Raw genomic sequence first — 12,014 nt, 5'->3', positions numbered from 1 at the left:
AGTGGACTAGTTATAATTTTTTTGATTAAATTTTATTAGAAGTGTTTTTGACTCAAACTTGTGGTAACTTTTTAAAATTTCGTTATTCAATAATATTTAACTATTGATTTTTCTTGTAAATAGTTAGAAGTTAGTGATGTTTGTTAATTTTTATCTTAGTGCATTTAACTTCTAAGTTAATATTTACTCACTAATGTATGTTTTTTTTCTACTTTATAGGTTATTTGTAAGAGTAGTTGAGAGATATGAACATATCAAGTACAATTTATGTTCATTTTTTTTTAATTAAATTAAAGTTAGATGAAACAATTATTTAACTGAAGAACAAATAATTTTGTAATAATTTATTATGCAATTTTATAATTTTTGTTTATTTGATAAGATTGAATAAACAATTGGGGCTATTTTAATAGTTTTACAACTTATGGGATTTTTATGTTTATGAGAAAATATACAACACAAAAATTCCATATCTCATGTCCAAACAAACCTTCAATTTCATCTCATGATTCCATATCATGATACCATATTATGATTTCATATCATAATATCATATCGCATGGCCAAACGGGCCCTTAGAGTCCCTTCAGAACTTCTGGAAATAGTTTTTTTGAAGCCTTTAATCTTCTCATCTAGTGTGGGATGATTCAACAGGTTACATCCAGGTTGTTCAAACAGTTTCTAGTAATGAAATGGCTAAACAATGAAAGAAAACTTACAAGGTTATATTCATTATAGGTTGTTCAAACAGTTTCTAGTAATTAAATGGCTAAACAATGAAAGAAAACTTACAAGGTTATATTCATTATAGGTTGTTCAAACAGTTTCTACACACTGTTCTTTTCCAAGTCAGAAGTCAAGAGCTAATACCCAGTCAAATGCAATCTAAAGATGATGAGACCGAGATAGGGTAGCTTCTTTCCCTTAGCATATGAAAGTAAATCCAAACCAACCATTGCTTTTAAGAATCAACACCATACACTTGCCTCTACCAAAAAAGCATGTGCAGTGCAGCTAAAACATCAGAAATGGATTTAAGTGTTTTTTCACTTAAAACCCAGCACACAACAATGGAACAGACCATAAGTTGGAAACAAAACAATGAAATTAGAAATAGGAATCATTCAAGAAAAAATGTTTTTCAACAGAATTAACTTTTGTTTTAAGAACAAAAAGTTAAATCACATCAAAGTCACAGAAAAGAAATGAGATAAAGTAAACTAAATGTACCAGACTCCATAAGCTGGATTAAAATCTGGCGTGCAGTCTCACTATCTACATCCATATGAACATTCCTATAGATTTCCTCGAGCTCATTTTGTCTCTTAAATATCAATTCTCTCAGCTTACTGGTCTTTAGAGCATTTAAATGCTCAACTTCCACTTCAGCCTACCAACATAGAAATGAGAAGCGGTAAGAGATGGTAGTAGAGGAAGTAGTTTGGTTTAGATGAAACCAAGTAGAATATCTTTGCAGATTTTTTCTCGCATCCCCCCAAAGACTCAAATGGATAAAGATAAAGGAATAATTACTCAATGTACCTGCTCAACAATGTGAATGGCAAGGGATCCTTGTCTAATTATCTCATCAATAGAGGAAGAAACTAAGGAAGTAACATGGTTAAACCTCAGTTGTTCCTCCATTGGCATGTCCATGAGGTTCCAAAGTTCTATTAGAGAGCTGCCAAGATCTTGAAGCTGCACCAATAAAATAAAATAAAATGTAAAAAGAATCAACATTATTTTTTATAAGGTAATATTTAAATAATTACCAAGGGCTTATAATATTAAATATATTGGTTATAATGCAATAAATAATAATATACGAATCATATGTAGCGAGTGTTTTCTGATAGGGTAAGTCTAAAGCAGAAATTAACCACAAAAGCAGATAACATTCCAAACGACTCTCAATCATGTTACCCACCTAAATTTTTAGTTGTTAAAATTTTGAAAGAAGTAACAATTTCTTGATCATTTCATTCAGTTAAAGCGAAAAATGACTTGCAGCAATACGAGTTTCAAAATGTTATGTGGCCATAGACTGATACAAAACGGTACTTGTAAGCTATCATACATAGGTGGTAAAAACAAGAAGATTGCCCCACTAGGCGCACTAATATGATATGCATCCATGCAAGTCTACTCAAAACAAATAAAAAACTTGTGAGCACTTTGGTCCCTATATATTTTAGAGAGACTATTCCACTAAAAGTAAAATGCAAAACATGGAGAGATTGGTTGATGATTCGCTCACCCTTTCTAGCCGCTGCTGTTTCAATTGCTTCAGTGAATTGACTTCACTTGTCAAGCTAGCAAGTGTTTCATTGCTTATGCTCTTTGATTGTACATTCAAATGATTCGCCAAGCTTGGATTGATATTAGCTATTATATTCTTGAAATCAAGTGACATAACTACTGTAAGGTCATGAATTGCGCTCATATAGCTATTGACTCGTTGCAAACGCAGGTTCTGCAGAAAAGGACAAAAGTTAACAGATTGAATTGAAATGATATGTAATTTGTTTTATTCCAGCAAAAATTAGAGGCAGAAAAATCAGCTAACTAACCTTTTCAGACTGAAGTTCCTGAAGATGTGACTTCAGTTCTCCCAATCTCTTAGCGGTCAAGTCTTGTTCACTTACTTGAATATCTGTGGGACTAATTACTGTGTCATTTCCTGCTATTTCTGCACAAATCGCTGCTATCTGTGTTTCTATATTCAAGAACTCTTTAATCCTTTCATGTTTCTTTGTCCTTATGTCTTTTAACACAGGATCAATAACAGCCAATTTCTGCTTCAAGGTACCTTTCATCTTTCCAGATTGAAAATAAGAAAAGAGTTAATTATTAAAAAGAAAATACTGAATGATGGAGAAGTTTAAGGATTCCAAAGAAACTAGGACAAACCAATGGCAAAGAAACTTGTTCTCCAAGGGAAGATACAAGTTTGGAAATTTCTGCATCAGCCTCAGCTAATGACAGATGCAGCTCAGCTTTGTATTTTCTCTCTTTATCTACATTTCTACGGTAAATGTCGAGGCATTCCTGCTCAACTTGAAGAAGCTTTTTGTCCCTCTCACTGTCACTCTCCCCAATCTCATCCCATATTTCCTTCAGACAAAAAATGACAGGTTATTTGAATAGATTCTACCTCCAAACTCCAAAGTCCAAGTGAAAATGCAGCAGATCATACCAACACAAGAGGGAAAGTAGGAGAAAAATGCATCAGTCTCCAAATTAAGGAAACATTAGACTTCAAAAGATAGTTCCCTTAGCAGACCAAGAAAAATTCTTGAATAAATGCTAAACTACTTTCAGGAATCCATTGAACCATTAGTATTTGGGTAGATCAGTGAGTAAGGTCATGGCACCACAATACAAATATTAATGAGTCCATTGCAACAAACTCAGTTTAAGAAAAAGGAAAACACCTCTTCACCTTCTTTTATTCAGACAGAAACTTTCTAATCTTTTACAACTAAAAAACCTCAAGGGAAGTGTTTAAACTACATCATTTGCACTTTGCAATTATCTATCAAATGTGTAAGCCAGAAAAGCAAAATAAGTCTATTCCGGTAATGGTCAAGAAAGAAGCTAATAACTAAATTTAAATGAAAAAGGAAATTTTACAAGCAGCAAATCATTTTTGCTAACAGTGTCAGGCGAAACTATATATGAATATTCTGGCAACAATCAAGCAGGAAACTTATCATGCAGCTGAACTACCTTTGGAAAACACATACAGAGGAGTTCAACCATAACTTTCCAAAGTGAAAACAAGACAAGATAAGAAGCAGCTATACAAACATTGAACCAACTTAACATTCATGTCAAAAATCAACAGAAATGCTGAAAGAAAACAAGTACAATAGTAATACAAATAGTAACGCCAGATTATGCATGGAAGTGCTCATGCTATAGAGGCATGTCTAATACCAAAGCATAATTAAAATAACTTTAAGCAATTTAAGCCACATCCTTGGGCCCATCAATAGCATTTGCAATCTCTACTAAGTTTTGAAGCTAAAAGCTATCATATCTCAAATTTCTCATTTCCAGAAGTTCAAGTTCATTTGTGCCCTGATGAATGAAAACAGTTTGCAAGACATCCCCAGTTCAGATGATGTACTTTGACTTCGTCAAATGTTAGTAGCTATAAAAAAATTCAGACATACTCAGATACACTAATGAATCATACAGAAACAAGAATACAGAGATACATGAAAAACAAAGCTACTGACATGAAATACTTGATATGCCAAACTGGAGCCACCCATAAAGAATATAACAATTCAACCTAAATATGTCAAAGACATTAAGCAAACTGTTGAAACAACCAATTCGTTCCACCAACAACCAAGAGAATCCTACTTTCAGAACTCTCATTCATAATCAATTCTTCTCAATTCCATTCAAGTAAAAAAAGAAGATACTGATTACTGTCATATTCAATCATATGCCACTAAAGTCACACCCCCTTATGATCAATTCCAAAAAATTCTATCATGTTTCCCTGTAACCACCTCCACAACAATTAAAAACAAGAATCTGAACACCCAAAGTTCAAGATTATAGTATGCAACCCTTATCTACCACAAATCTTGGGTCTTATGTACGTACTTGTATGTATGTATGTGTGATGTACATGAGTACCAGAAAGAGAAAAGAAAAAAAGGACAGAACAACAACATCAACAACCCAATTTGACATTTAATTCATACTCTTACTATAAAGACGCAGTTAAAAGGGGAAAGAAAGAAGGAAAACCCCAAAATCTTTATTGAATAAACAAACTTAAGAAACTAATCCAACTTAATATATTTCTATTATATCTCTCCTTAAAACACAATCTTGATTCCCAAAAACCACTGGGTACCCAAAAAGAAAAACCAAGAATCGTTTTCAAAGATGCATTCGAACAAAAAAAAAAGATGAAACATAAGAATAACTGCAATTCTTGAAGTAGAGAGCCACAAGTAGTAGTGGCCGACTTAGAAATAAGAGACTGATTATTGGCATATTCAATCATATACCACTAAACTCACACCCACTAATGATCAATTCCAAAATTTTCTATCATGTTTCCCAGTAACCACCTCCACAGCAATTAAAAACAAGAATCTGAACACACAAAGTTCAAGCTTATCGTATACAACTCTTATTTACCACAAATCTTGGGTCTAATGCAGGTGTTTCTATGTGTGTGTGATGTACGTGTGTACCAGAAAACAAAATAACAACCCAATTTGACATTTAATTCATACTCTTACTATAAACACACGGTTAAAAAAAGGAAAAGCACAAAACCCCAAAATCTTGATTGAATAAACAAACTCAAGAAACTAATCCAATTGAATGTATTTCTATTGTATCTCCTTAAAACACAATCTTGATTCCCAAAAACCACTGGGTACACAAAAAGAAAGACCAAGAATCATTTTCAAAGACGCATTCGAACAAACAAAAACATGAAACAGAAGAATACCTGCAATTCTTGAAGCAGAGAGCTACAAGTAGTAGTGGCCGACTTAGAAAGAGAGAGCGGAGAGGAAACACTAACAGTAATCGACATTGTCGATTTTTCAAACGAAACCCTAGAAATCAGAGAGGAGAATATGGCGATGTATCTTTTAAATTTAAATTTGGCAGCAAAGATTTTGGCGTTATAAATGGATTGAGATTTTGGGAGATTTTGCCTTTTGCTTTTTTGGGCGGGAAAACTCTTCTAAATTCCCCTATTTGTCTCCTTTAACCTTTCTTTTATACTCCTATTTATTGTCTTCTCATTTTTTTCATTTTCTTTTTTATATATCGTATTTTTCCGAAGGTCTTTCAGAAATAGTAGTGATAAGGTCTACGTACACTCTATTCTCCTCATACTACATTTAGTGAATTTCATTGGGTATGTTGTTATTGTTGCTGTTGTTTGTATAATATTTTCCTTTATTTAGGAGTACGTTTTTTAGGAGTTTGGTATGTTATCAATTTTTTGATTGATAAAGTTTTTACAATTTTTTTTTTTTTAAATTGTATAAAATAACAAATTATTAATTCAAATTAAATGTTATAACTATAGTTTCATTTAATTGTAATACGTAGCAAACACTTGTCATTCACCTCTCTTCCCAGAGAACCTCGATCGCCACTCTCCCTGATATTGCTCGTTTTATACAAACACAAATGTATAAATTGTGTTGTATATACAAATACAAATACATATATTTTCGTCATATACACTTATAATTATACGAATACAGATCTTCCCCTATAAGTTCTCTTTTGCCATTCTCTCTTTCTCACTTTATACAAACACAAATTATTCAGATTATAATGTATAATTTGTGTTGTATAAAGCAAGAGAGAGATTTGATATACAAATGTTTTATTTCGATTCAATTGTATACAAATATTCAAATTTTATGCAGATATACAAACACAATCATTGATACATATACATAGTAGTTATATATATACAATTATCTAACTGATATACACATACAATCGATGCACTTTTATACAAACGAATGCCTACCTGCGATTTATACAAATCTGATGCTCCATAACAAACATAAAATTTGTTATGAGGTGCAATTATACAAACTGTAACTATAACATAAAAATATAATTTTTGTGTTGCTAAACCTAAAATTTATTCATTTTTTTTTAGGGAATATGAGTTCTTGGAACAAAAAACTTTGTTACGTTAGGTTATCATAATTATTTTCATTCAATTTTATGACTAATATAATTCAAAAAGAATAATTATTTGATCTGAAGTTCAAAATCGATCAAATCGACTCACTATTTTACTCTATTTGGATTCGTAGTAATGTGACATCCAAAATTTTCAAATCATGCACATGCCTCTGACCAAGGGCGGAGCTATTAATAAGGGCTCATGGATTCCTCCTTCGATGGAAATTATATTGCTTATACATGGTTAAAATTATATTTTATGTATATGTAATAAATATTGACTCCCTTCGACATTTTAGTGGGTATATTTTTCATATTTTGAACCCATTTAATGAAAATCGTGATTCTGCTTCTATCTTTACGCCCCATTCCTTTGATTGTTAATTTTTTTAGTTTTGGATTATATGAACAACATCACAATAATGTGTTTTAAAGCAAAAGAAGTATGATGCTGGTATTGATATTTTAGTTTGCCTAATTAATTTTATTAACTTTTGTTATATTTTCATGATATTCTTGCATATTTCATGGTTTGATTGTTTGAATTATATCAACATATAATTATTTAGCAAAAAAATAAATAAAAGCAAAAATGTTAAAGTGGTTTATATGTCACATAAATATGAATATGATTCGAGAATACTCTTATATTTCATCAGACAAAGTCCACGAAGTCTTAGACACTTGTAACAAAAGCACCTTAAAACCAAAGGCAGTTGTAGCTTTGCAAGTTACAACATCAGTTCATTGGAACCCAATACCTTCAACCCGAAACATAAATTTATGCATAGAAATTTACTCAAAATGCAACAAATAATATACATGAACCCATAGTTTTAGAAACACGACAAGTCCAATGCTTAGAACCTTATAGATTGAACTCAACAAACAACAAAAACAACATACCCAATGTAGTCCCACAAAGTGGGATTTGGGAAGGGTCAAGTGTATATAGGACCTTACTCCTAACTCAGAGGTATAGAGGTTGTTTCCCATAGACATACTTTATAGATTGAACTCATAGAGTTTAAATCTTGGATCCGCCTTTAATTAAAACGAACTACTCAATGAATCATCTCTTTATAAAGTAGTTTGCTTTTGTTTGGAGTTGCCCCTTTATGTTTGAGAGGGATCTTCCTACTTTGACATTCTTCATGAGTACTATTGGATGATGAAGGACTCCACCTTTTTGATGAACATGTTCTGTCTGTTGAAAATGAAGAAGAAGTTGTTACTGTTCCAAGAATTTTATCATCTTCATTATTGCTTTTGGTGTTGAAGTCTATAGAAGTATCAGCATTTCCTTCCATTATATCACTCAAAATCTTAACCACCTGATTTAAACAGATATGTATCAACAATCAATAAGTTAAGAATGACAACAATAACAAAACTATGATGAGTCGAAGGGATCCTTTTCGAGACATTTTACAAGCAAAACTTACCCATTCCATGGAATTCCTCTTATCAGGATCCTTTTCGAGACATTTTGCTGCTAACTCAACCATCCAAAATAGCTGATGGAAATCATGGGAATCGACAATACTTTTATCAATTAGACGCGGATAATTCTTTTGCTCCAGAAGAGGTATTGCCTGCACTTGAAAGGTACAAGTTATCATTAGCCATTAATGTTATTTCATAACTAGTCGTTTCATAGAACAAAATAAGCATATTGTGTTATATGGTGAAATGATGTTTTCAATTTTTACCCATTCAACAAGACTTCTATCTTCAAGACAGTTGTCTGTGTTCTTGAGTCCAGTGATAAGCTGCAGCAGAACAACCCCAAAAGCATAAACATCTGTTTTAGTCGAGAACTTTCCACTTGCTGCATATTCTGGTGCCATATATCCAAAAGTACCAACCACGTTGTTACCAGAAGAATGTTGTGATTCATCATACGCCGCTTTTGCAAGTCCAAAATCTCCTAACTAAGTCATCAATGTTGCATATAGTTAGATAACTATAAAACAAATGTATAACTTAAAACACCTATGGAAGATAAATGTCAACTGTCACTATAAGAGCATATCCGTTTTTATATCCACATTTGGGACCAGTACATTTCACCTTAATTTGCTTGAACCAAACTAAAAGAGGGCAGCTCGGTGGACAACATACCAGCGATTCATGATCATGTGTGATGAGGATGTTGTTAGGTCTAATATCTCTGTGAATGATGTTGTGTTTATGAAGATATTCTAAGCCTCTGGCAGCACCCAAAGCTATTTTTAGCCTCTTCTCCCAACTGAGAGACATTCTTATATCCCCTGCATAAGAATAACACAATTATGAGTATAGACTCCCAATTTAACCCATTCTAGTTTAATTTAGGCTGCATATGTATTCCTTCCGTTTTAACCCGTCCAATCTGCCCATTCTAAAACTAATAGTCAAAAATAGACTTACCTGATAAGAATTTGTCTAGAGAACCATAGCAAACATACTCATAGACAAGCAACTTTTGGCTACCTTCAGAGCAAGACCCTAACAACATGACCAAATTTGGATGCCTAGCTTTGCTTAGAACCTCAACTTCGGACTTGAATTCTTTATCTCCTTGAAGGCTCATATCATTATGCTGCTTCACAGCAACTCTTAGTCCATTCTTTAAATACCCTTTATAAACAGAACCAAATCCGCCTTCTGATAGAAAATTCTCATTGGAAAATCCTTTTGTTGCTTCTTCAAGTTCCTTATAACTGAAGTCCTTATGCAGTCTCATTTTCGGCCTTCTGTTCCCACAAAAGGAACATTCAGATTTCTCGGATATTACGCCATACAAATATTGATCATCGAATATCTCCTCTCTTTCATTGTCCTTGATATGTTCATGCTTTTGGTTTTGGTCATCGGAGACGTGGGAAGGTGAGTTTCCTGTTGTTGTTTTTACTTTGTTTTCACAAAAATCTGAATAGAGCTTTCCTGGTATACTGCTTGCCTGTTCTTTGCATGAGGTTCTCGTACGAGAAACAGCTTTCGAGTCTACAATTCATCATAAAAAATAAATGACAACAGAGCACCATCAAACATGAAACAAAAGCATCAAACTAAGGTGCATGAAAAATTGGTCTTTATGTGAACCAAAAACCTCCTATATGATTAAAATATCTACATTTCAAGGAATGATATATATATATGCATTGTTTACTTTGCTGCGAAGAAGGACGTTCTTCTGATGAATCATCCTCTCCCGGTATCATTTCATCATACGAAAATGTATTTCGAGTAAGGGAGACCTTAGTGTTCTCCATTAATTTTAACGGTCCTCTCACGTCTTCTATGGAGTTGTCACTTTTCAATTTTGATATTCCACATGATAGCTTCTCCATAAAGTACTTCTTCTCTTTTTTCATTTCCCTATATACAGAAAGAACCAACTTATAACCACCAGAAGGAAGGGGGGAAAAAGCCCCAAAGCAATAACATTTTGTATTACAAACTTCACCTTCTCTAGCTTGTGTCCAGGATTCAACAATACTTTCCTAAGTCAAGTATATATGAAAGTATGGATCAATACAAAATATTTGACACATTTTCACATCTTTCATATATTTTTTCAAAATCCAACATCATTTAACCAGGAGCGGACCCACCCTTAGCTGAACACCCCTTCGTTGAAATATTACAGAGGTCAAATTTTGATTTAATAAATATATATACAAGAGTAACAAATAACAGGGTCCCATATAACAGATGAACAAAAAGTAATTAAAATAGATAATGAAATGAATATGTGAAATTTAGTAACTAACCTATCTAGAATGATCCAAGTGGGTTCCAACCTTTTGATTGCTATAACAGCAACCACCTTTCGTGAATTTCCAGCTTGAACTTGTATGTGAAATTTGACCTGCAACACCATGAAGATTCACAATTCGAAATATGAATTCCATTATTTAAGATTCCAAATGCCTCTTCTTCTTTTTTTTTTTATGATAAGGGAAATCCGCACAGCCGCATTAGACAAATCTGTGCGACGAGAACTTAACTTGGTTAATTATTGACATTTGACTAGCTTATTTATTAGCTTAGTCAATCAATATTTTGTTGATATCTAGTTTAAATTAATTTATGGAATCTTTTTATCAAAATAATGTAAAGATTTTTTTTATTTGATGTGTTATATATAGTTATAATAAAGTAAAATAATAATTTTATTAGATACAAAAAATTATAAAAAAAACAACAATTAAAATTTAATAAAATTGGACATTGACTTGCATTTTAATTTATTTTAGACTAGATAATTTTAGACGAATCAACAATTCATATATTTATTAAGTCATATTATTCTGATTAGAGGCGGACCCAAGTGGTGGATTAGGGTGTATGTCTACTCCTTAATTTTTTTAAAAAAATTGATATTTGTACTTTAAAGAATTATCATATATTTTAAAAGGATCCTTCTAAAATATCTTATGGATTGAGTTATTTGATCTGAGTACCCTTTAGGCTCTTGAGCACCAACATGTGATCTGAGATAGAGTCTTGATCGTTATATCATTTCTATTTTTAGCTAATATTTTTTTTTAAAGAAAAATCATAAACATTGTAATGACTAATTTAATATGCATAATCATCTTATTTAAAAGCTTAAACTATTAAAATAAATATTAAATATATACTCGATTATATTCTCAACAAGTTTATTAAGTATTTCACTAAATTTATGTGACCAAAATGTGAAGTTGGAGTTTAGGGAATAACCTTGTGAACTTCACATTGTTTCAACAGAACTAACATCTCCAAACTCTTATTATACTCCTCCATCCTTTTAACTATCTCTTCTTCCACTAGCTTTTGGTCTAATTTATTTCTTTGTCCCACTACAAAAATATAAACAAGTTGAAGAAATAAATATTGAGATATATATTCTATCATTTTTTAGTATATTAAAAAAGAAAAGAAAAAAAAACCCTTAAACTTTTGTATTTCTATAAAATGCACGCTCGAAAAGGAAAATTGAGAGCAACAATTTATAAGTTGTCTTCGAGTCACTTATAGGTCAAAACATGGAGAACATGGGTCCAAGCTTGCAACTATGCGGTCCTTTTTTGAACGTTGTGTGAATGCATGATACTTTGTATATTGAACTATTTATAAATAAAATAAAATGCACATATATAAGTAAAATTTGTATAGAAGACTTACGAAGTTTTACTGTGCCCAAAAAAGTTGATGTAGTAGTTGAGTTATTAAATTGGTGAACAACTCCAAGTAATATAAGCTCATCTCCGGCCTCTAGACTAAAATTACGAACAACCCCTCTAATAGCAGTCCAATTTACCTCTTTTGATGTATCATGGACC

At 32.1% G+C, this 12,014-nt stretch overlaps 2 protein-coding genes across 2 annotated transcripts in view; both read right to left on the bottom strand.

Moving 5' to 3' along the window:
• LOC125853711 (65-kDa microtubule-associated protein 5) overlaps positions 1–5,672 on the bottom strand; it is a 10,499-nt gene extending 4,827 nt beyond the window's left edge. Inside the window, exons 1-6 of the mRNA XM_049533443.1 lie at positions 5,489–5,672; positions 2,911–3,114; positions 2,571–2,825; positions 2,258–2,473; positions 1,543–1,698; positions 1,231–1,390 (exon numbers count right to left, since the gene is read on the bottom strand). Of these exons, the coding sequence (XP_049389400.1) occupies positions 1,231–1,390; positions 1,543–1,698; positions 2,258–2,473; positions 2,571–2,825; positions 2,911–3,114; positions 5,489–5,575 (1,078 nt within the window). The 5' untranslated portion in view covers positions 5,576–5,672. The remainder of the gene's footprint in view (positions 1–1,230; positions 1,391–1,542; positions 1,699–2,257; positions 2,474–2,570; positions 2,826–2,910; positions 3,115–5,488) is intronic.
• A 2,066-nt stretch (positions 5,673–7,738) lies between these two features.
• Positions 7,739–11,527, bottom strand: LOC125846481 (probable serine/threonine-protein kinase PBL5). Its single transcript, XM_049525913.1, has 8 exons — positions 11,413–11,527; positions 10,458–10,555; positions 9,854–10,062; positions 9,112–9,687; positions 8,824–8,972; positions 8,412–8,633; positions 8,145–8,294; positions 7,739–8,033 (listed from the first exon to the last, which is right to left on the bottom strand). Exons 1-8 carry the CDS (start codon positions 11,473–11,475, stop codon positions 7,764–7,766), a joined length of 1,737 nt encoding a protein of 578 aa, XP_049381870.1. The 5' UTR covers positions 11,476–11,527; the 3' UTR covers positions 7,739–7,763.
• Between the last annotated feature and the right edge of the window lie 487 nt (positions 11,528–12,014).

Source organism: Solanum stenotomum, chromosome 1, assembly GCF_019186545.1.
Source record: "Solanum stenotomum isolate F172 chromosome 1, ASM1918654v1, whole genome shotgun sequence".
In the NCBI taxonomy this organism is placed as follows: domain Eukaryota; kingdom Viridiplantae; phylum Streptophyta; class Magnoliopsida; order Solanales; family Solanaceae; genus Solanum; species Solanum stenotomum.
This window is presented reverse-complemented; position numbering and strand designations above follow the sequence as displayed.